Source organism: Palaemon carinicauda, chromosome 26 (genome assembly GCF_036898095.1).
Source record: "Palaemon carinicauda isolate YSFRI2023 chromosome 26, ASM3689809v2, whole genome shotgun sequence".
NCBI classification, from domain to species: Eukaryota; Metazoa; Arthropoda; class Malacostraca; order Decapoda; family Palaemonidae; genus Palaemon; species Palaemon carinicauda.
In genome coordinates, this window is record NC_090750.1 from 98,138,035 (window position 1) to 98,162,840 (window position 24,806).

The following is a 24,806-nucleotide window of genomic DNA, read 5'->3' on the forward strand; positions in this document are numbered from 1 at the left end:
ATTGTTTTGTCCCCAGCAGCAAGGACTTCCTGCAGGGACTGCATGGAGTTTTGGTTTGAAAGGTCTTCGTGACTTGCTAGGTAGCCGACTGTGCCTGACCACGTGTCAAACCAGGATAATGCCTCCAGAAGGGACATTGACGCTGCTTCAATTGCCGAGGCTTCTGTGGCGGTGAAGGAAACTGGAAGAGAAGAGAGTCTCTCTGCAGAGCAGCCAGGTGTGAGCCTTGCTGTGAGGGGATCCAGGGTCAGAGGAGAAGGGTTGGCGTCTCTGACCTTGTAAAAACGAAAAAGGAAATTGCAGAAATTTATGGGATCCTTGAGACTTCAAGAAACCCGTTTCCCCCGAGACCGCCTGCGAGACCTTCCTCAGATGGCCTGCAGTGTGAATAGACCAGGGAAGTTCGATTCTGGTCTTAGGGTTTGGTGGAGGATGACATAGTCTGTTTAAAGCTGGAGTGTCGGTATGTCGAGGTGACAGATGTAGATGTCCGAGGCCTGAGATATTACACATAGTTCTTAGAGCCCTCAAATATGAGGACTCTAAATCTTTTGATGGTTGTTCTTCTGAGGAATCTTCCAGTCGTGCTAATTCCTCGAGAGGGAGGGCGATAGAAGCCCGAGTGTCTGAAGGTAACGGCGAAGTAGCATACTCCATTGCCGATATTCCCAGGGAAGGTTGGGCGCTGGCTAATGGCGCCGCGCGCCTGATCTTGCCGGGAAGTTGATGGTTTAGGCGTAGGTGACCGAATTAACGGTAGTCTCAATAAGAGGTTGCATTGATCGGCGGTCTGGCCTTTCTCCTCTGTTCTCAGCCGCAGAGAAGAAGGGTTGAACCCCTGCGTCTTCTTCTCGTGAAATTCATATTCTGTAACTCGTTAGAAAGTATGGGAACGAGAGCTGTTCTGTCTGAAACGCGAGGGCGAGTTGAATGACCCCGCGCGGATATGTCCGGAGACTTACGCGATCGGGAGGTTGAAGGACGGGAGCGCTCTCTCTCCGTTGATACGAAACGACGGCGAGAAGAAGTGTACTTTCTCCCTTCCCTAGAGCGATCTGAGCTCCTCAAGATAAGATGTGAAGGAGAGGAATCGCGCTCAGAGTGCTCTCTTTCCTTGGTCGCGCTCCAGGCGCGAATAGATGAAACATCGCCCCAACGGGAGCGCTTATTGCGCTTATGAGAACTCTCGTGACAAAGAGCGAGAACGTATCGTAGAGCTCTTCTTCTTATAGCGCCTAGGTGATCCCTTGCGAGAGGAAGACATTCGCGAAGCAGAACGATGGCACGAGGATGTACTCTTCTTATGTTTATGACGAGAGCACTTATCGCTTCTCGGCAAGACATTTCGTGAAGAGATAGAAGGCGAGGAAGAGCGAGAACGATGACGTCTCTTCCTATGTCACCTCTCTGACGAAAACGTCTGGGCGAAGGAATCGAGCTCTCCTTTTCCTCTTCTCTCTCTCCCTCCAATCCTCCGAGGAGGATGAAGACAATGAGGAGGCGGAGGAGGAGGAGGGGGAGGTATCGCAATGATTGCGCTTGCAACGTTGCTTCGTAGAAGCGCAAGCGAGGAGTGAAGTAGGCGCCGCGGGAGCTGAAGTTATTACATCTGCCGACACTTCAGCGGCCGCCGATTGGGCTGACGGGATGTAGGCGAGGTCCAGAACTCCCGAAGGTTCCAAAACGGAAGGGACCTGAGGTAAAACTGTGCCCGCGAAGAACTGGTTCCACACTTCCACCGAAGGAGAACCAGGAAGTCCAAGGGCAGGCCATACCACTTGTACGTGATCTGGAATAGAAGCGGTAAATGGATTATTTCCGATGATGGAAGGAAATGTCCCACTGGGAGGGGCAACTTGATCCGCCTGACCCGGGGGGAATGGGGGTCAAGTCAATGGTGCCGCTCTTCCTTGACTTCCCCCTAGAGGAAGGAGGCAAGGAAGAGATAGGGAGGCCGAAGAAGAGGCCCGAGACTCCTTACCTTTTGACGTTGAACCTGGAGGTAACAAATCCTTCTTGGATTTCTTCTTCTTCCTCTTCGTGAACTTATCCCACTGCGATGGCGACCATTCTCTACATACTTGGCAGGGGGAGCCTTCAGAACACCTATGACCTCTACACGAAGGGCAAAGGGAATGAGGATCCACCTCCGGTGGTGACATAAATGTGCCATAAGATTTCGGGGGAATCCCGGGACACTTCCTCATATTAGAGGACATCACATCTAATAAAGAAAGAAAAAGAAAAAGTTAATCAAAAACACACTAAAGAAAGGCTAGTTTGCCAGTCAAACAAAAGCAGGAGCAGCTTTGTTACCAGTGCGACGGCTAGAATTCGATTGAAGGTATTCAGTAGCTACCGGCTGGCAGTCCCCCACCCCTAAACAGGTGGATAACCTCGTTAAGGTTTTTCTGCTGTATTTTCCAGCTCGCACTAGAATATCTCCTATAGTAAAGAATGAGGGTATGTATTTAGTGTGGGAACAAATAAGTAATAGGCATTTGACAAATATGAAGGTGGTTGAAGCAAATATAAGTAAAGGAAACCGTATGAGAGAAATTTACATTAAAAAACACAAATATTCCCCAGTTCGAGAGCCCTTTTGCCCATCACAAGGCTTCAAGGAAACTAGGTGTTGAAGCCATGTGACTACGTCACAGCATTCTCTCATTATGAGGGGCTTCTCTCTACAGTATCTACCTTTAAAGCTAGTAACGGATCCACTCAGATAGCTTTATTACTTTAGTTTGTCACAAAATCTTGTGCTGCAAAGTATGTATCAATTTGAATATTGGATAACAGAAATAAATTGTATCTCCACACCTCTCTCATTCTCATCTTAAAACACCTATCCTCTGTGGACCTCATCATTGGGGAGTCAACAATAATAACCATCAACAAAAAGGGACACTAGTGAAAAGCATGGGAGCCAATTATCATTAGCATAAGCCCAATAGGGAAAATTATACTCTCTTGCAAAAGAACACATATTGCAGCAGTCAATGGAGCCTTTTCGAACTCAGAAAACCAAAAATATGAGGTGGTTGGTGGATGGAAGGAATGGCTAAGGATCAATGTGACATTGGGATTGTGAAAAAGTACTATTTCTCTCCTTTTGGAAACAAAATACTTGGAGCCTGGGAAGCATTACAAACAATTAGGAAGACATACTATATTTGATGGGTTTTATTTAAAACAAACTAGGATTTTATGTCTAAGTACAAATTCAAAACAAACTAAGCTCATAACAAACCTTATGCATATTATCTATGTCTGAGAGATATCGCTGCATGTTGTCGTCATCTTTGTAAATATGAGCTACCGCAGTACATGCATGACAAGCTTGAGCTATCACAGCTCCAACAGGCCATTGTAATGTTGTTAAAAGATCGCTTCTTACCACCACATACTGCACAAGTCCAAGGGCTGCTCCCGACATAACTATAACCAAGAAAAAACAACTTTCATTAAAACAATTTTTATTTTGTGTAAACGGTATTTTTCTAAATATACAACTTGCAAATCTTTTATATAGGAGTACTCTTTTAGGGGCAAACTAGTTTGGTTGTCAAACCTTATCAAGAAGATAGTTACAGTGGAATTTGGAGGGCGAGTGGGATAGTACCACCTATCACATACTGCATAGCCTCACTTTTCCTGCTTCACCTATCAGGACAACATTGATTAAGGTTAGAGGTGGGGTTTAAGAATATCAAATAATAAAAAATTGAATCTATATTTCATTAAAATTAATTGTTATTATCATTAAAAGGGGGAGATTATCCATTTTAATAAGTCAAACTTGACTCTTACACAGCTGGCCAGAATGTTTTTGGGGTGGATAAAAAGTAAATTAGATAAAAGAAAACATATGAATAAAAATTCCAATTTTATTCATTAAACCTATGATTTCTAAAAATGTTACAATCTTAAATATAGACAATTTCATAATCCAACAGAATGTCAGACAATTTTCTGAAAAATAAATAATTTTTTTCCATCTTCTAAAAAGTAAATTCGCATAAAATATTAATGATGCTTAAAATCGTGGTGTGCAAATCAAAATGTAATACACAATCTTGATAAAATGACCTCAAGTCTCCTGGCCCTCTGCATTAATGATTCCCATGCTGATGCAATTGGTCGATTTGTTTCATTTTATCATTTTGTGATTCAATAATCCACAAAATTTGTAATTTAGTTACTAAAAAATATTTCATTGTGGTTATTTAGGTGTTTAATGTGGAGTATATTGTCAAGTTCTGGTAAGTTTTTTTCATTACCAGTATCCCCAAAGTTGGCAGATTTCCAGCATATTTCAATATTTAAACCAAAGGGAATTAAAATGTTATTTTCATTAGTAAAATAAATTTTTGAATATACTTATCCGATGATCATGTAGCTGTCAACTCCGTTGCCCGACAGAAATCTACGGTCGGGATACGCCAGCGATCGCTATCCAGGTGGGGGTGTACACAACAGCGCCATCTGTGAGTAGGTACTCAAGTACTTCTTGTCAACAAGAACTCAATTTTCTCCTCGGTCCACTGGTTCTCTATGGGGAGGAAGGGCGGGTTCTTTAATTCATGATCATCGGGTAAGTATATTCAAAAATTTATTTTACTAATGAAAATAACATTTTTCAATATTAATCTTACCCGATGATCATGTAGCTGATTCACACCCAGGGTGGTGGGTGGAGACCAGCATACATGTTAACAAAGAAGCTAAGTATCCCGTATTTCATTTTATCAGTTATTCAAAATAACAAACATAAAATAAATAAGTACCTGGTAAGGAAGTCGACTTGAACTATTACTCTGCCTTTTTTAAGTACGTCTTCCTTACTGAGCCTAGCGGTCCTCTTAGGATGCTGAACGACTCCTAGGTGCTGAAGTATAAAGGGCTGCAACCCATACTAAAGGACCTCATCACAACCTCTAACCTAGGCGCTTCTCAAGAAAGAATTTGACCACCCGCCAAATCAACCAGGATGCGGAAGGCTTCTTAGCCGACCGTACAACCAAAAGAACAACAATAAAAAGTATTCAAGAGAAAGGTTAAAAAGGTTATGGGATTATGGGAATGTAGTGGCTGAGCCCTCACCTACTACTGCACTCGCTGCTACGAATGGTCCCAGGGTGTAGCAGTTCTCGTAAAGAGACTGGACATCTTTGAGATAGAATGATGCGAACACTGACTTGCTTCTCCAATAGGTTGCATCCATAACACTCTGCAGAGAACGGTTCTGTTTGAAGGCCACTGAAGTAGCAACAGCTCTCACTTCATGTGTCCTTACCTTCAGCAAAGCAAGGTCTTCTTCCTTCAGATGAGAATGTGCTTCTCTAATCAGAAGCCTGATGTAGTAAGAAACTGCGTTCTTAGACATCGGTAGAGAAGGCTTCTTGATAGCACACCATAAAGCTTCTGATTGTCCTCGTAATGGCTTTGACCTTCTTAAATAGTACCTAAGAGCTCTAACTGGGCAAAGTACTCTCTCTAGTTCGTTCCCCACCAAGTTGGACAGGCTTGGGATCTCGAACGACTTAGGCCAAGGACGGGAAGGAAGCTCGTTTTTAGCCAAAAAACCGAGCTGCAAGGAACATGTAGCCGTTTCAGATGTGAAACCTATGTTCCTGCTGAAGGCGTGGATCTCACTTACTCTTTTAGCTGTTGCTAAGCACACGAGGAAAAGAGTTTTTAATGTGAGGTCCTTAAAAGAGGCTGATTGGAGCGGTTCAAATCTAGATGACATTAGGAACCTTAAAACCATGTCTAGATTCCAGCCTGGAGTGGACAACCGACGTTCCTTTGAGGTCTCAAAAGACCTAAGGAGGTCCTGTAGATCTTTGTTGGTGGAAAGATCCAAGCCTCTGTGGCGGAATACCGCTGCCAACATACTTCTGTAACCCTTGATCGTAGGAGCTGATAGGGATCTTACGTTCCTTAGATGTAACAGGAAGTCAGCAATCTGGGTTACAGTGGTACTGGTTGAGGAAACTGCATTGGCCTTGCACCAGCTTCGGAAGACTTCCCATTTAGACTGATAGACTCTGAGAGTGGATGTCCTCCTTGCTCTGGCAATCGCTCTGGCTGCCTCCTTCGAAAAGCCTCTAGCTCTTGAGAGTCTTTCGATAGTCTGAAGGCAGTCAGACGAAGAGCGTGGAGGTTTGGGTGTACCTTCTTTACGTGAGGTTGACGCAGAAGGTCCACTCTTAGAGGAAGAGTCCTGGGAATGTCCACTAGCCATTGCAGTACCTCGGTGAACCATTCTCTCGCGGGCCAGAGGGGAGCAACCAACGTCAGCCGTGTCCCTTTGTGAGAGGCGAACTTCTGAAGTACCCTGTTGACAATCTTGAACGGCGGGAACGCATACAGGTCGAGATGGGACCAATCCAGCAGAAAGGCATCCACGTGAACTGCTGCTGGGTCTGGAATCGGAGAACAATACATCGGGAGCCTCTTGGTCATCGAGGTAGCGAATAGATCTATGGTTGGCTGACCCCACAGGGCCCATAGTCTGCTGCAAACATTCTTGTGAAGGGTCCACTCTGTGGGGATGACCTGACCCTTCCGGCTGAGGCGATCTGCCATGACATTCATATCGCCCTGAATGAACCTCGTTACCAGCGAAAGCTTTCGATCTTTTGACCAAATGAGGAGGTCCCTTGCGATCTCGAACAACTTCCTCGAATGAGTCCCTCCCTGCTTGGAGATGTAAGCCAAGGCTGTGGTGTTGTCGGAGTTCACCTCCACCACCTTGTTTAGCTGGAGGGACTTGAAGTTTATCAAGGCCAGATGAACCGCCAACAACTCCTTGCAATTGATGTGAAGTGTCCTTTGCTCCTGATTCCATGTGCCCGAGCATTCCTGTCCGTCCAGTGTCGCACCCCAGCCCGTGTCCGATGCGTCCGAGAAGAGACGGTGGTCGGGGGTCTGAACAGCCAATGGTAGACCTTCCTTGAGAAGAATGCTGTTCTTCCACCACGTAAGAGTAGACCTCATCTCTTCGGAAACAGGAACTGAGACCGTCTCTAGCGTCATGTCCTTTATCCAGTGAGCAGCTAGATGATACTGAAGGGGGCGGAGGTGGAGTCTCCCTAACTCGATGAACAGGGCCAGCGATGAAAGTGTCCCTGTTAGACTCATCCACTGCCTGACTGAACATCGGTTCCTTCTCAGCATGCTCTGGATGCATTCTAGGGCTTGATTGATCCTTGGGGCCGACGGAAAAGCCCGAAAAGCTCGACTCTGAATCTCCATACCCAGATAGACAATGGTCTGGGATGGGACGAGCTGGGACTTCTCTATATTGACCAGGAGGCCCAGTTCCTTGGTCAGATCCATAGTCCATCTGAGATTCTCCAGACAGCGACGACTTGTTGGAGCTCTTAAAAGCCAGTCGTCTAAATAGAGGGAGGCTCTGATGTCTGCCAAGTGAAGGAATTTCGCAATATTCCTCATCAGTCTGGTAAACACAAGAGGTGCCGTGCTTAGGCCAAAGCACAGGGCTTGGAACTGGTACACAACCTTTCCAAAGACGAACCTTAGGAAAGGTTGGGAGTCTGGATGGATGGGGACGTGAAAGTACGCGTCTTTCAGGTCTAACGAGACCATCCAGTCCTCCTGCCTGACCGCTGCTAGGACCGACTTCGTCGTCTCCATCGTGAACGTCTGCTTGGTGACAAAAGCATTGAGAGCACTGACATCCAGCACCGGTCTCCAACCTCCTGTCTTCTTGGCTACCAGGAAGAGACGGTTGTAAAAGCCCGGGGATTGATGATCCCGGACTATGACCACCGCTTCCTTTTGTAGCAAGAGCGACACCTCTTGTTGCAACGCTAGCCTCTTGTCCTTCTCCTTGTAATTGGGAGAGAGGTTGATGGGAGACGTAGCTAGAGGGGGACTGCGGCAGAACGGAATTCTGTATCCCTCCCTTAGCCACTTCACAGACTGAGCGTCTGCACCTCTGCTCTCCCAAGCTTGCCAGAAGGTCTTGAGTCTGGCTCCTACTGCTGTCTGGAGAGGAAGGCAGTCAGAACTTGCCTTTTGCAGACTTGGAACCCTTCTTGGACTTGCCACGGTGACTGTCTGCACGGGTACCTCCTCTGCTGGAGGCTCTGCCACGAAAGGGCGGGATGAACCTAGATGCAGGAGTGTCAACTGTTGCAGGGCGGAAGGGTCTAGGCACGGAAGGTAAGGTTTTAGCCTTACGTGCAGAAGATGCCATAAGATCATGAGTATCCTTCTGGATAAGCGAGGCAGCCATCCCCTTAATCAGCTCCTCCGGAAACAGACACTTGGAGAGAGGAGCAAACAGCAACTCTGACTTCTGGCAAGGAGTGATACCAGCCGATAAGAAGGAGCAAAGATGTTCTCTCTTCTTAAGGACTCCTGACACATACGAAGCCGCAAGTTCACCAGACCCATCCCGAATTGCTTTGTCCATGCTAGACATGATCAGCATGGCCGAGTCCTTATCTGAAGGGGAAGTCTTCCTGCTTAAGGCTCCCAAACACCAATCGAGGAAGTTGAATATCTCGAAGGCACGAAAGACTCCCTTCAACAGATGATCCAAATCAGAAAAGGACCAGCAGATCTTCGAACGTCTCATAGCCAACCTGCGGGGAGAGTCAACCAGACTTGAGAAGTCGCCCTGGGCAGAGGCAGGAACTCCCAAGCCGGGTTCCTCTCCCGTGGCATACCAGACGCTCGACTTAGAAGCAAGCTTGGTAGGCGGAAAGACGAAAGAAGTCTTTCCCAGTTGCTTCTTGGAATGCAACCACTCTCCCATAACCCTCAAAGCTCTCTTAGATGATCTGGCGAGAACAAGCTTGGTGAAGGCAGGCGCAGCAGACTGCATGCCCAGAGCAAACTCGGAGGGAGGAGAACGAGGGGTTGCAGACACAAACTGCTCAGGATACAAGTCCCTGAACAAGGCAAGGACTTTACGAAAGTCTAAGGAGGGAGCAGTAGACTTGGGCCCTTCAAAATCAGAGTGAGGTTCATCCAGATGTGCAGCTTCGTCATCCGATACACCATCATCCGAAAGCTGAGTTGTAAGTGGCAAAGGTAGAGCAGAAAGCTGAACGGCTGAATCCGGCAGTACGGGTGCATGCGTACCTGCGGATCCAACATCATGCCGCTGCTGGTCGGTCTGCGAGCTGGCAACAACAAAAGCAGAGGGCTGGTGTGTGGGAGGGGCTGCGGTGGGTTGAGGAGCATGCGGTATGGTATGCGGAGCATGCTGTAAGGTATGCGGCTCATGCTGCATGGTATGCGGAGCATGCTGTAAGGTATGCAGAGCATGCTGCATGGGCTGCGGAGAATGCCGCATAGTGCTGGAACCCGGCAGCTCTACAGAACCTTCCCACTGCTGATGCGGTAGCTCACGCATGTTAGCAGATGGTGCAGCAAGAACATGCGTCTGGCAGGGTGGACTGCGCATCGGTGGTGGAGCTCTCACAGGTGGAGTGTGGGAGCAGGCAGCCGCAGTATCTGCTGAGCGCACAACCTCGGCGGGTTGTAGGTTAACAGGAGCAGTGTTAACCTTCTCAGCATGATACTCCTGCATGAATGCCGCAAGCTGAGACTGCATAGTCTGCAGCATGGACCACTTAGGGTCTACTGTGGTTGGAGCAACAACAGACGGAGCAGTAGCCTGTTGAGGGACCACTCTACCTCTCTTGGGAGGTGTGCAGTCATCAGATGACTGCGGCGAGTCCGAACTGACCCAGTGGCTACACCTGGGCCGTTGGACTCGCTCGGAAGGGACCTTACGTTTGAGCGGTCGTGAGACCTTGGTCCACCGTTTCCTCCTGGAAACTTCTTCCACAGACGAGGAATGTAAGGGCTCATTCGTCTGTATGTGGATGGGACGATCCTTAACAGATACGTCCGCAACCACTGAGGATACATCCGTGCGCCGATCAAGGCCTGCCGAACCCTTTGGTCCTTCGACATTGCTTCTCCCCTGGGCTTGGGAGCTTGCAAGAGGTCCCGGACTGGGAGGACGACTGGCACGCACAGATGTACCCTCATGCGCAACACTGATACTGACACTTTGCACATCACTAGCACTAACACTTCCCACTGCACTTTTCGCTTTCAGCTCTCTGACATCTGCCAAGAGCTGATTACGGTCATTAGCCAATGACTCCACTTTGTCACCGAGAGCCTGAATGGCACGCAACATATCCGCCATTGCAGGCTGAGCACTCGTAGCAGGTTCGGGAGTCACCACCACAGGGGAAGGAAAAGGTTGAGGGGCATGGGGAGAGGAAAAATCCACAGAGCGAGAAGAACTCCTCCTATTTCTCTCCTTCTCTAACCTACGTGCATATCTAAGGAATTCGTTAAAATCGAATTCCGAAAGCCCAGCACATTCCCCACATCGATCTTCCAATTGACAGGATTTACCCCTACAATTGGAACATACGGTGTGAGGATCTATAGAGGCCTTCGGAAGACGCCTAGCACAAGTCCTAACGCTACACTGCCTGTACTTAGGTACTTGAGACTGGTCAGACATCTTGAATTTAGAAGTAGTCAAGGGGGGATTCCAAAATCTAGCAAAGTTCGTTAACAATTAATCCAAATTAATTCCAAAAGCTTGCTAAGCTAATGATAAAGCTTCCTGAATAGCGAAGGCTAAACTCTAGAGCAAATACATCACCAAATCGTGAACAATAACTCCAGAATCAACAGCGTATCCAAGTAGGTCTTGCCGGCGGCACGACAGAGGAAAAATTGAGTTCTTGTTGACAAGAAGTACTTGAGTACCTACTCACAGATGGCGCTGTTGTGTACACCCCCACCTGGATAGCGATCGCTGGCGTTTCTTAGCATTATTATTGATTTTTTAAGTAATAGATCTCAAAGAGTTGTTGTTGATGGGCACCATAGTGATTATAGGAATGTGATATCTGGTGTTCCACAGGGTAGTGTTCTTGGCCCATTACTTTTCATACTATATACACATGACATGTGGTTTGGCCTAGAAAACAAGCTTGTTGCATATGCAGATGATGCTACTCTCTTTGCATCGATTCCATCCCCTGAATGTAGATCTAGGGTTGGTGAATCCCTTAATAGAGATTTAGCTAGAATTAGTGCATGGTGCAAATTATGGGGTATGAAGTTGAATCCTAACAAAACTCAAAGTATGATTGTAAGTAGGTCAAGGACGGTGGTTCCTCAACATCCGGATCTCAGTATTGATAATGTTTCTTTAAATATGTATGACTCTTTCAAAATTTTAGGTGTGATTCTCGACAGTAAATTTACTTTTGAGAAACATATAAGGTCTGTGTCTTCTTCAATTTCACAAAAAATAGGCTTATTGAGAAAGTCTTTCAAGATTTTCGGTGATCAATCTATTCTGAAGAAGTGTTTTAATTCTTTCATTCTACCTTGTTTTGAGTATTGTTCTCCTGTCTGGTCTTCAGCTGCTGATTCTCATCTTAATTTGTTGGACAGAAACTTACGGTCTATTAAATTTCTTATTCCTGATCTAGATATTAATCTCTGGCACCGTCGTTCAATTAGTTCATTATGTATGTTGCATAAGATTTTTCACAACTCTGACCATCCTTTACATTCAGATCTCCCTGGACAATTCTATCCTGTTCGTAATACAAGGCAGGCAGTTAATTCTAATAGCCAGGCCTTCTCCATCACGAGGCTCAATACTATGCAGTACTCTAGAAGTTTTATTCCAGCTGTGACCAAGTTGTGGAATGATCTTCCTAATCGGGTGGTTGAATCAGTAGAACTTCAAAAGTTCAAAGTTGGAGCAAATGCTTTTTTGTTGACCAGGCAGACATAGTCTTTTTATAGTTTATTTATGACATATTTGTTTTTGATGTTGTTGATAGTTTATTATATGACATGTCTGTTTTGACGTTGTTTCTTATTTTAGAATGATTTATTGTTAATTTGTTCTCTTCATTTATTTATTTCCTTATTTCCTTTCCTCACTGAGCTATTTTTCCCTGTTGGAGCCCCTGGGCTTGTAGCGTCTTGCTTTTCCAGCTAGGGTTGTGGCTTGGATAGTAATAATAATAATAATAATAATATTCCGACCGTAGATTTCTGTCGGGCAACGGAGTTGACAGCTACATGATCATCGGGTAAGATTAATATTGAAAAATTTTGTTATGGAGCTCTTTAATTTGTAATACCGGTTCGTTCTTATGTGTGGAATCTTAGGGATTCTAAGGCACCTCACAAATCAGAATAGGTAACAATTTAATTTGTTAGCTTATCTTTGTTTTAATAATGATAATTGCTAATAACAATGCTGTTAGTTCATATGTAAATAATGATGTTGCAGTAGGTTACGAGAACTGACTTGTTCTGTCTGAGGATAATGAAGAACAGCGAACACCCATTAAGAATTTTGGGACATTGTATATATTGCATAATGGGGACCTTTCCAGTAACTAGGTTCTAAGGCATGTTGTTTATGGTGACTTCGAATATATTATATTTCTTTGATAAATTAATATGAGACCATATACTTATTCTTTCTATGATCCAAGGTAGAGGGTAAACGAAATGGCTGATTAGGGGCCACAGTAATGTTTGTAGGTTGTAATTCCCTATTAGCCCTTAAAAAAAAGGTTCATAAATATTAATAAATATGGCAATAAAGTTGATTCTATCTTATTTTATTTCTTGCTCTTTTTTTTTAAATGGTGTGTTTGACAGGCTTAATAGAAGGGCTGTGGATGCTTGGTGGTTTGTGAAGAGGTTTTCTTTTCGTTATCTGTTTCATTTGCTTTTCGAAACCATCCTTACTGTCCTACCATCAGTTGAAGTGGCTATCCTTAAAGTTTGGATGCAGGGTGGCATTTTCTGTGACTGTCTCTTCCAGGCAGTGGAAATTTGCAGAATTCCCTGTTTTCACATACTTAATTCACAAGACAAGTTTTTCTTTGAATGCAGCTAATTTCTCGTTTGGAGGCACAATTTCAAGTCCCCTTCCCTGCAGGGAGAGGTTGGGTACCCTGAGTGGTGAAAATACAAGCATCTGAACAAAGCTGAGTTCACTGGAATATATGAGTAAAACCAATTTGTTCCATCACTAAATACAAACCAACACCTATTTATAGAGGATATTGATTTCAGCAAAGCTGAAATTAGACTTTTTGCAAGTGTTAACTACCCACCCGCTAGTTAGCAGGGAGTTAGTTTGTGGGTGGTAGTAGCTACCCCGCTCACTTACACACCTGGGTTGAGAACCCACTTTGCTTTTGGCTTGGGGAGATGCTGTGTGTCTCTCTGCTCTCCTTACCGGCCATTTGACTTATTTCTTCTTAATCTTGTGTTTTTCTTTTATATATAGTAAATTAAAAGATTCTTAATGTGTTTATATATTTATTATGTAACTGGAATACAAACCTACGCTATTTATTAGGTGTATTACTTTTAGCGAAGCTGAAAGGACGAGCCATTAAAATTTAGCGAGGGTTAACTACCCATCCCGCTAGATAGCGGGGGGGGGGGGGGCCTAGCTAGCTATCCTTTCACTCATGCACCTGTGACTGAGCTCACTTTGCTTTTGGCTTGGATGGAGAATGGTCGTTGCCGCTCTTCCTCGCATTTATTTGACTGCCATTTAATTCTATTTATGCTTTTTCTTTTTAGTGTTTGTGTGTGTGTTGACTTCTTCCTGCAGCGATGCATACCCGCCCTGGTTCTAAGGGTCGAATCTGCGGTACTTTTATGTATGCCGAGGACACGGATCTTCACAGCCTGTGCCCGGTCTGCAGGGGTCTACGGTGTGACCAGTTGAATAAGTGTAATGAATGTCGGGAGTGGTCTGCCTCCCAGTGGGAAAGGTTTATGGGGACGGCATAGTAAGAAGTCTAAGTGAGACTCTTCTTCGAAGCTTACTTTGAAGCAGAAAAAACCCAAGGCTTCTTCTTCCACTACCTGACCTTCCTCCGAAGCTCATTTGTTCCGTAACTGGAATACAAAACAACGCTATTTAAAAGAGGTATTACTTTCAGCGTAGCTGAAATGACGAGCCATTAAAGTTTAGCGAGGGTTAACTACCCACACCGCTTGTTACCGCTCCCACCTACACACCTGTGATTTAGCTCACTTTACTTTTGGCTCGGATGGTGAACGGACGTTGCCGCCTTTCATCCTTTGCCTTTATTGGACTGCTATTAATCTGTTTTTCCTTTTTTTTTTGTTCTAGTGTGTGTTTGTGCGTTGACTTCTGCAAGCATACGCTCCTGCCCTGGACTCACTGGCCAACCCTGTGGAACTTTTACGTTGGCATTGGAGACCAATCCCCACACCCTTTGTCCCACCTGCAGAGGTCAACGGTGTGATTGTAACAATAAGTGTAGTGAGTGTAGGAAGTGGTCTGCCTCCCAGTGAGAGAGGTTTGGGCGACGGCGGAAGAAGTCTAAGCGGGATATTTCTCCTTCGAACGCTCCTTCGAAGGGGGAAAAACCCAAGGCCTCTTCTTCCGTCTCCTGATCCTCCTCCGAAGCTGATACTCATTCGGTCTCTTCTGAAAGACCGTCGAATAATAGCGTAGACCAATTTAATATCGGCCAACCTCGGTCCTCGAGAGATGGTGTTGCTTTCCCTAGCGAAGCGGCCCCACCTCTCCCCCAGGGTGAGGCCTTGTCAACAACTTCCCTGTTTCAGGTTTGGTCATCCTTGGGGCTCCCGGGTCCGTCCTCCAAGGACTCATTGCTGTAAATCATCCGCCGGGGTGCTAGTGTGCAGCAGTCATCGTTGCCGTCGGAGGTAGATCCTATGACCCTTGACGTTGTGGTGTCAGAGGTATCGCCTATGATGTCAACCAACTCTTCTGCTCCTCCATACTCTCCAGCTGTTGCTGCCGACGTAGTTTCCCCCGTTCCTTATCATCCTTCGAGGGGGAAACTAAGTCCAACTTCTGTCTCTCCTGCGTGTGTTTCTCCCCCTCGGGGGAATTCACTCATAGAGACTCCTCTTCGGAGGACTGCTGTATCTCATGGTCCGCTTGCCGATCCAGCGCCCCCTAGAGGGCGTCTCTTCGCCGTAAAGCGCGCCCTCCACTTCGCCTTAAAGGTCTCCCTCCATCATCAGTGAAAAGGTGCCTATTCGGCTCTTCTGCTTCGTTGTCGCACCCCTCACCGGCAGAGGAGTCTTCGCTGCAGTCGTCTTCTGCCCTCGACCTTTGACCGTGCCTAGACCTGTTACTAGTCCTCCAACTTTGGTCCTGGACCTCTCTGCAGATCGTTCGCGATCTCCATCGGTGGATGTTCGCCCTTCCCAAGGGCACATCCCGGTTCCTGATCTACCTAACAACTGACCTGCCGACCTTCCACCGCCGTTCCTGTTCCCGGTAAAGCCTCTTGAGGCCCTACCAAAGTGCGCAGCTGCGCACCATCGCCCTTCAGCTCGCCAACCTCCTGCAGTGCACCGGCGCACACCAGCAGCACATCAGCACCAGCCTGGTCGTCAGCGCTCTACAACGCCTTGGCGCGCTCCTTCACCTACTGGCCCTCATTGACGGCAGCTGCAACATGCGCCTACACGCCAACAATCTCCCTCGCGCCAGCGCTCTCCTACGTGGCAGCGCTCTCCTGCTCACCAGCGCTCTCCCGTGCCCCAGCACTCTCCTGCGTGCCAGCGCTCTCCCACGCTCCAGCACTCTCCTGCACGTCATTGAGCTCATGCACGCCAGCATTCTCCTGTGCGCCAGCGCTCTCCTACGCACCATCATTCGCCTACGTGCGCCATCATTCGCCTACGCACGCCATCACTCGCCCGCACGTATACACCATATCTCTCCTGTGCACCAGATCTTGCCTGCACGCTCGCCCACGCGCCAGCACTCTCCCACGCGCGCTCGCTATCTCTCTACTACGCGCCAGTGGTCACCCATGCGCCAGCGCTCTCCTAAGTACCAGATCTTTCCCACACGCACGCACCAGGTCACGCGCACCCGACACTCGCCCACGCGCGCGCGTGCCAACATTTTTGCCCATGAGCCACCACTCGTTCGCGCACGCAAGCCAGCTCTCGCCCACGCGCCAGCTCTCACTTGCGCGCCAGCAATCCCCCGCAAGCTCGGGTGCCACCACTGTCCCGCACGCGTGGGCCAACGCTCGCCTGCGCGTCAGTGCTCACCAGCACGAGCACAGGAACTGCACTCGGTCAGGTCACCATCGCCTCACTCCCCTCCCCGCAAACGCCTTTCAGTGCCCTCATCGGGAAAAGGGGAACAGGCTTCTGCAGAGGGGTTCAGGATCCCAAAACTACCTTCTTCTAAGGCAGACCCATCTTTAACGGAAACTCCTCGTAGGGAACCTTCGGTCCCTTTCTCTTCAGGGGATCTGTCTGACAGTGTATCGGTCAGTTAGCAGCCATGGTTCAGTGCCTTAGTCAGAGCTGTAGCACAGGCCGTCAATCCTGCCCTGTCTGGCCGCTCATCGGAGCAGCCTATAGCTCCAGACTCTCAGCACAGAACCATGGCTTCTTCCACCCCCCCCCCCTGAAGTGGAAAAGGAGTCTCTGACGTGGTCACTTGCCTGGTGTAATGTTCGTAGGGAGCTCCCTTCAGACTGAAAGACTCCAACCACATTGCAGGGAGGAGGTCTAATTTCCGACTGGGGACAAGTATCTCATAACTCTGTATGAGGAGAGAAAGTTCCAACGAGGAGGAAATATCCACTCCCTTCAGTTTAAAGGCGAGACTCAAGGCTGAGTGGTAGCCTTTGACTGCCAAAACCAAGAGGAGCATTTACTCCCAAACTTCTACAAAGAACTCCACTATTCATGGAATAGTGGCATCAAGGGGAGTGATACCCCTTTCATGATACCAACCACAGAAAACAGAGCAAGATGGCCTGGTAGACTGACACTGAATAGCGTCTGAGGTGTCCAGACATAATTTCCGCTACTCGTTGCGAAAATAGTCTCTGAGTGAGGAGATGATGAATAGTCTCCAGGCGTGAAGTCAAAGGGAAGGTATGGCTTTGTGGAAGATGTTGGCCTGTAGTTATTTGAGTAGCTTGTCCTGGAGGAGATTCCTTAGGTACCTTTGTCAAGAGCTGCAAAAATTCCGGGAACCACGATGCGTGATGCCGTAGCAGAGCTAATAATGTAATTGATGAGTTTTTGCTTATTCTGACTTTGTTGAGGACTTTTCTCGTCAGAAAAAAATAGGGGAAATGTGTACAGAAGTTTGTCTCGGTGTTGAAGAAGGGTTAACACCGAGTCTGCTAGGATTAGCCTGTCATCAAGATAGCGGAGGAGACGGATGCTAATCCAGTGTGCCCAAGTTGACACTAGGACAAACACTCTGGTGAAAACTTGAGGTGCTGTGGAAAGACCGAAGCACAGCACCTTGAACTGGTATTTCCTGTTGTCTAGGCTGAATCTTAAGTACTTCCTTGAAGACGGATGGACTGGGATCTGGAAGTACGCGTCCTTTAGGTCCAGTGTACACATGAAGTCCTGTGTTCTTACCACTAGTCTGACCGTGTTTGCCGTCTCCATGCTGAATGGAGTTTGCTTGACAAACTTGTTCAGGGTTGAGAGGTCGATGACTGGTCTCCAGCATCCAGACGTCTTTCGTGCAAGAAAGGGTCGACTGAAGAAGCCTGGGGACCCGTCGAGGACCTCTTGGAGAGCGCCCTTCTTCAACAAGGTTTGGATTCGGGTAGGCCCCTTTAATGATTCCATGGCAAAGAAGTCTATCGACACTGGATTCCTGGTCAGGGGAGGGAGAGATGTTATGAACGGGACGTGATATCCTAGACGAATCATGAAGATTGTCCAGGGTTCGGCCCCGAGTTGCTTCCACCTGTCCGAGCAACTTTGTAGGCACACCCCCACTGATGGACAAGCAGGGGGAGTGCCTATCCTAGCATTTGTGGCCTCGGCTTCTCCCTCTAGGATTTTTCCGTCCCCTGGAGGACTTAGACACCATTGTCTTTGCTACTGTCTCGGTCATCGTGTTCTTGGTTGGACGGGACTGCTGAGGAGCTGGTGGTTTATAGGGCTTAGATGTCAAAGCCCTATGGAGGAGGGAGTCCTGATGGGACTTCATCTCTCAGCAGCATGTTCGACGTCCTTAGGCTCAAACAGGTGGTCTCCCTCTAGAGCGGAATGTCTGAGCCTAGCTATCTCGACGTTAGGGACTTGTTGGTGGAATCTCTCAGACACTGTGTCTCGTCGTTTCAAGATGGTATTTGCCCACAAGTTCGAAACTTGGTGGGCGAGAAACTCGATCGTACGTGTGCCCGAGAGAAGGAAAGTCTCCCTTGCCTTCCTGGTACATTCCTTGGAGAAATCTTCAGTTTGTACCAGGATTCCCAAGGTCCCTAACCAGATATCAAGCCACAAGTAGCCTGCATAGCATACTTCGTGACCTTTCCCTGATTAAGGATCTCGGTCGCCGAGAACGAGACCTGCCGGCAGGAGAGTCTCTCTAGAGAGATCCCCTTAGTGAGCTCTTCCTAGGAATGGTGGAGAGGAAGAGCTGGACTAGGCTTCTCCAGGATCTCAAAGTACCTCCTCTGTTGGATTGTGCCGGGACGATGAGAGGAGGCATACTCAGAGAGCTGTAGGGCGATCTTAGCCCTAGCACCCTTCAACCCTTGAGACCAAGGCAGGGATGCACTGGTCTTTGAGGGCATCTGTGTTCCAAAGACACGGTCCAAGACCGTGTCCTTGCCCTCTCAAGGGGAGATTCTCTGGGTTGGTAAACCCATTGAGAACCCTTACAAGAGACATGACCTGCCAGAATGCATGTTCTGACTCTTTTTGCTCTCCTTCCAACGTCGGACTTGCAGTGAAGTCTCCATCTTCCAACCCCGAGAGCTCTTCCCGGGGTGGGTCGCAGACATCCCTAGAGTGGCTGGCTGTCTCTGTCCTGGAGTGTTTGGGCTCCTTCTGAGGAAAGAGGTAGGACTCCAACATCGAAGGCCTAGATGTCATGTCCTTCCTGATCTCCGATAAAGGTAGAGAACTCTCTGCGTGAGGGGAGGCTTCCTCTGACGGTCGAATGGAGGAGATCCTTTCCTCACGCGACTCCCTTGGCAAAGGTGAGGTGGGAGAGTATCACGGGGGAGATACAGGAGGGACTAGCCTTGATGATCTGACCGGAGTCAGTTTTACCCGCGAGGAAGTGACCACGTCAGAGACTCCTTTTCCACTTCAGGGGGGGTGGAAGAAGCCATGGTTCTGTGCCGAGAGTCTGGAGCTATAGGCTGCTCCGATGAGCGGCCAGACAGGGCAGGATTGACGGCCTGTACTACAGCTCTGACTAAGGCACTGAACCATGGCTGCTAACTGACCGATACACTGTCAGACAGATCCCCTGAAGAGAAAGGGACCGAAGGTTCCCTACGGGAAGTTTCCGTTAAAGATGGGTCCGCCTTAGAAGAAGGTAGTTTTGGGATCCTGAACCCCTCTGCAGAAGCCTGTTCCCCTTTTCCCGATGAGGGCGCTGAAAGGCGTTTGCGGGGAGGTGAGTGAGGCGATGGTGACCTGACCGAGTGCAGTTCCTGTGCTCGTGCTGGTGAGCACTGACGCGCAGGCCAGCGTTGGCCCACGCGTGCGGGACAGTGGTGGCGCCCGAGCTTGCGGGGGATTGCTGGCGCGCAAGTGAGAGCTGGCGCGTGGGCAAGAGCTGGCTTGCGTGCGTGAACGAGTGGTGGCTCATGGGCAAAAATGTTGGCGCGCGTGGGCGAGTGTCGGGTGCGCGTGACCTGGTGCGTGCGTGTGGGAAAGATCTGGCACTTAGGAGAGTGCTGGCGCGTGGGCGACCACTGGCGCATAGGAGAGAGATGGCGAGCGCGTGTGGGAGTGCTGGCGCATGGGCGAGCGTGCATGCAAGATCGGGTGCACAGGAGAGATATGGCGCATACGTGCGGGCGAGTGATGGCGCGTAGGCGAATGATGGCGCGTAGGAGAGCGCTGGCGCACAGGAGAATGCTGGCGTGCATGAGCTCAATGAGGTGCAGGAGAGTGCTGGAGCGTGGGAGAGCGCTGGCGCGCAGGAGAGTGCTGGGGCACGGGAGAGCGCTGGTGCGCAGGAGAGCGCTGGCGCGAGGGAGATTGTTGGCGAGTAGGCGCATGTTGCAGCTGCCGTCTATGAGGGCCAGCAGGTGAAGGAGCGCGCCGAGGCGTTGTAGAGCGCTGACGACCAGGCTGGTGCTGATGTGCTGCTGGTGTGCGCCGGTGCACTGCAGGAGGTTGGCGAGCTGAAGGGCGATGGTGCGCAGCTGCGCACTTTGGTAGGGCCTCAAGAGGCTTTACCGGGAACAGGAACGGCGGTGGAAGGTCGGCAGGTCAGTTGTTAGGTAGATCAGGAACCGGGATGTGCCCTTGGGAAGGGCGAACATCCACCGATGGAGATCGCGAACGATCTGCAGAGAGGTCCAGGACCAAAGTTGGAGGACTAGTAACAGGTCTAGGCACGGTCAAAGGTCGAGGGCAGAAGACGACTGCAGCGAAGACTCCTCTGCCGGTGAGGGGTGCGACAACGAAGCAGAAGAGCCGAAGAGGCACATTTTCACTGATGATGGAGGGAGACCTCTAAGGCGAAGAGACGCCCTCTAGGGGCCGCTGGATCGGCAAGCGGACCATGAGACGCAGCAGTCCTCCGAAGAGGAGTCTCTATGAGTTAATTCCCCCGAGGGGGAGAAACACACGCAGGAGAGACAGAAGTTGGACTTAGTTTCCCCCTCGAAGGATGATAAGGAACGGGGGAAACTACGTCGGCAGCAACAGCTGGAGAGTATGGAGGAGCAGAAGAGTTGGTTGACATCATAGGCGACACCTCTGACACCACAATGTCAAGGGTCATAGGATCTACCTCCGACGGCAACGATGACTGCTGCACACTAGCACCCCGGCGGATGATTTACAGCAATGAGTCCTTGGAGGGCGGACCCGGGAGCCCCAAGGATGACCAAACCTGAAACAGGGAAGTTGTTGACAAGGCCTCACCCTGGGGGAAAGGTGGGGCCGCTTCGCTAGGGAAAGCAACACCATCTCTCGAGGACCGAGGTTGGCCGATATTAAATTGGTCTACGCTACTATTCGACGGTCTTTCGGAAGAGACCGAATGAGTATCAGCTTCGGAGGAGGATCAGGAGACAGAAGAAGAGGCCTTGTGTTTTTCCCCCTTCGAAGGAGCGTTCGAAGGAGAAATATCCCGCTTAGACTTCTTCCGCCGTCGCCCAAACCTCTCTCACTGGGAGGCAGACCACTTCCTACACTCACTACACTTATTCAACTGGTCACACCGTAGACCCTTGCAGACCGGGCACAGGCTGTGAAGATCCGTGTCCTCGGCATACATAAAAGTACCGCAGATGCGACCCTTAGGACCAGGGCAGGTATGCATGGCTGCAGGAAGAAGTCAACACACACACAAACACTAAAAAGAAAAAGCATAAACAGAATTAAATGGCAGTCCAATAAATGCGAGGAGGAAGAGCGGCAACAACCATTCTCCATCCAAGCCAAAAGCAAAGTGAGCTCAGTCACAGGTGCATGAGTGAAAGGATAGCTAGCCAAGCCAAGCCAAGCCAAGCCACCCCCCCCCCCCTCGCTAACTAGCGGGATGGGTAGTTATCCCTCGCTAAATTTCAATGGCTCGTCCTTTCAGCTTCGCTAAAAGTAATACCCCTAATAAATGGCGTAGGTTTGTATTCCAGTTACATAATAAATATATAAACACATAAAGTATGTTTTAATTTACTATATATAAAAGAAAAACACAAGATTAAGAAGAAATAAGTCAAATGGCCGGGAAGGAGAGCAGAGAGACACACAGCATCTCCCCAAGCCAAAAGCAAAGTGGGTTCTCAACCCAGGTGTGTAAGTGAGCGGGGTAGCTAGTACCACCCACAAACTAACCCCCTGCTAACTAGCGGGTGGGTAGTTAACACTCGCAAAAAGTCTAATTTCAGCTTTGCTGAAATCAATATCCTCTATAAATAGGTGTTGGTTTGTATTTAGTGATGGAACAAATTGGTTTTACTCATATATTCCAGTGAACTCAGCTTTGTTCAGATGCTTGTATTTTCACCACTCAGGGTACCCAACCTCTCCCTGCAGGGAAGGGGACTTGAAATTGTGCCTCCAAACGAGAAATTAGCTGCATTCAAAGAAAAAGTTATCTTGTGAATTAAGTATGTGAAAACAGGGAATTCTGCAAATTTCTACTGCCTGGAAGAGACAGTCACAGAAAATGCTACCCTGCATCCAAACTTTACGGCAAAAATTGTTGGACATATGCAGATGCTGTGTACTTCATTTGAGGATTACATCTCATATGGAGAGCTACAAACCTGTGACAACTGGTTCCTAAATCCTTTCATGCAAATCTCAAACATGTTAATGATGACAAGGACATCAAGGAAGATCTAATCGACCCGAAACAATCGTGAAATCAAAATGGAGTTCACCCATGGTTAGCTGGAGAAATTCTGGGCTTCTCAGCTGGAAGCATATCTGGTACTAGCGAAGAAAGCTCTCAAAGTGCTACTACCATTTGCGAAAACTTACATGCGGGAGCGAGGATTTTCTTGTTTACTTCACATCAAAACGAAAATGTTATTTTCATTAGTAAAATAAATTTTTGAATATACTTACCCGATAATCATGTAGCTGTCAACTCCGTTGCCCGACAGAATTCTACGGAAGGGATACGCCAGCGATCACTATACTAGAAGGGGGTGTACTCACCAGCGCCACCTGTGGCCAGGTACTGCAGTACTTCTTGTTGACACCACCTCAATTTTTCCTCGGTCCACTGGTTCTCTATGGGGAGGAAGGGTGGGTCAATTAAATCATGATTATCGGGTAAGTATATTCAAAAATTTATTTTACTAATGAAAATAACATTTTTCAATATTAATCTTACCCGATAATCATGTAGCTGATTCACACCCAGGGAGGTGGGTGAAAACCAGTGTACATGTATATCAGTAAGCTAAGTATCCCGTATTTCATATTATCAGTTATTCAAAATAACAATGAAATTATAAGTACCTGGTAAGGAAGTCGACTTGAACCATTACTCTGCCTTTAATAAGTTCGTCTTCCTTACTGAGCGCAGCGTTCCTCTTAGGAGGCTGAACAACCCTAAGGTGCTGAAGTATAAAGGGCTGCAACCCATACTAAAGGACCTCTACACAACCTCTAACCTAGGCGCTTCTCAAGAACGAATTGACCACCCGCCAAATCAAACAGGATGCGGAAGGCTTCTTAGCCTACCGTAACAACCCAAAAAACAACAATAAAAGCATTCAAGAGAAAGGTTAAAAAGGTTATGGGATTAAGGGAATGTAGTGGCTGAGCCCTCACCTACTACTGCACTCGCTGCTACGAATGGTCCCAGGGTGTAGCAGTTCTCGTAAAGAGACTGGACATCTTTGAGATAAAATGATGCAAACACTGACTTGCTCCTCCAATAAGTTGCATCCATAATACTCTGCAGAGAACGGTTCTGTTTAAAGGCCATCGAAGTGGCTACAGCTCTCACTTCGTGGGTCCTTACCTTCAGCAAAGCAAGGTCTTCATCCTTCATGTGAGAATGAGCTTCTCTAATCAGAAGCCTTATATAATACGAAACTGCGTTTTTGGACATAGGCATCGAAGGTTTCTTGATGGCACACCATAAGGCCTCTGACTGTCCTCGTATAGGTTTTGACCTTTTAAGATAGTATTTCAGAGCTCTGACAGGGCAAAGAACTCTCTCTAGCTCGTTACCCACCATGTTGGAAAGGCTAGGAATTTCGAACGATCTAGGCCAAGGACGTGAAGGAAGTTCATTTTTAGCTAAAAATCCGAGCTGTAAAGAACATGTTGCTGATTCGGATGTGAATCCTATGTTCTTGCTGAAGGCGTGAACCTCACTAACTCTTTTGGCTGTCGCAAGGCAGACGAGGAAAAGAGTTTTGAGAGTAAGGTCTTTGAAGGAAGCTGACTGGAGAGGTTCGAACCTAGGAGACATAAGGAACCTTAAGACTACGTCTAGATTCCAGCCTGGAGTGGACAAACGACGTTCTTTAGAAGTCTCGAAAGATTTAAGGATGTCTTGTAGGTCCTTGTTGGAGGAAAGATCCAAACCTCTGTGGCGGAGAACTGAAGCCAACATACTTCTGTACCCTTTAATCGTAGGAGCCGAAAGAGATCTAACATTCCTAAGATGTAACAGGAAGTCAGCAACTTGGGTTACAGAGGTATTGGTAGAGGAAACTGCGTTGGCTCTGCACCAGCTTCGGAAGACTTCCCACTTGGATTGATAGACTCTACGAGTGGATATCCTCCTTGCTCTGGCAATCGCTCTGGCTGCCTCCTTCGAAAAGCCTCTAGCTCTAGCGAGTCTTTCGACAGTCTGAAGGCAGTCAGACGAAGAGCGTGGAGGTTTGGGTGTACCTTCTTTACGTGAGGTTGACGTAGAAGGTCCACTCTTAGAGGGAGAGTCCTGGGAACGTCGACCAGCCATTGTAGTACCTCTGTGAACCATTCTCTTGCAGGCCAAAGGGGAGCAACCAGCGTCAGCCGTGTCCCTTCGTGAGAGACGAACTTCTGAATGACTCTGTTGATGATCTTGAACGGCGGGAATGCATATAGGTCGAGATGGGACCAATCCAGCAGAAAAGCATCCACGTGAACTGCTGCTGGGTCTGGAACTGGGGAACAGTACAAAGGGAGCCTCTTGGTCATGGAGGTGGCGAACAGATCTATCGTTGGCTGACCCCACAAGGTCCAAAGTCTGTTGCACACGCTCTTGTGAAGGGTCCATTCCGTGGGGATGACTTGATCTT

At 48.1% G+C, this 24,806-nt stretch overlaps 1 protein-coding gene across 1 annotated transcript in view; it reads right to left on the reverse strand.

Moving 5' to 3' along the window:
- Window positions 1-24,806, reverse strand: part of LOC137619717 (putative peptidyl-tRNA hydrolase PTRHD1) — a 131,913-nt gene that overhangs the window by 71,224 nt on the left and 35,883 nt on the right. Inside the window, exon 2 of the mRNA XM_068350006.1 lies at window positions 3,254-3,441. Within this exon, the coding sequence (XP_068206107.1) occupies window positions 3,254-3,439 (186 nt within the window). The 5' untranslated portion in view covers window positions 3,440-3,441. The remainder of the gene's footprint in view (window positions 1-3,253; window positions 3,442-24,806) is intronic.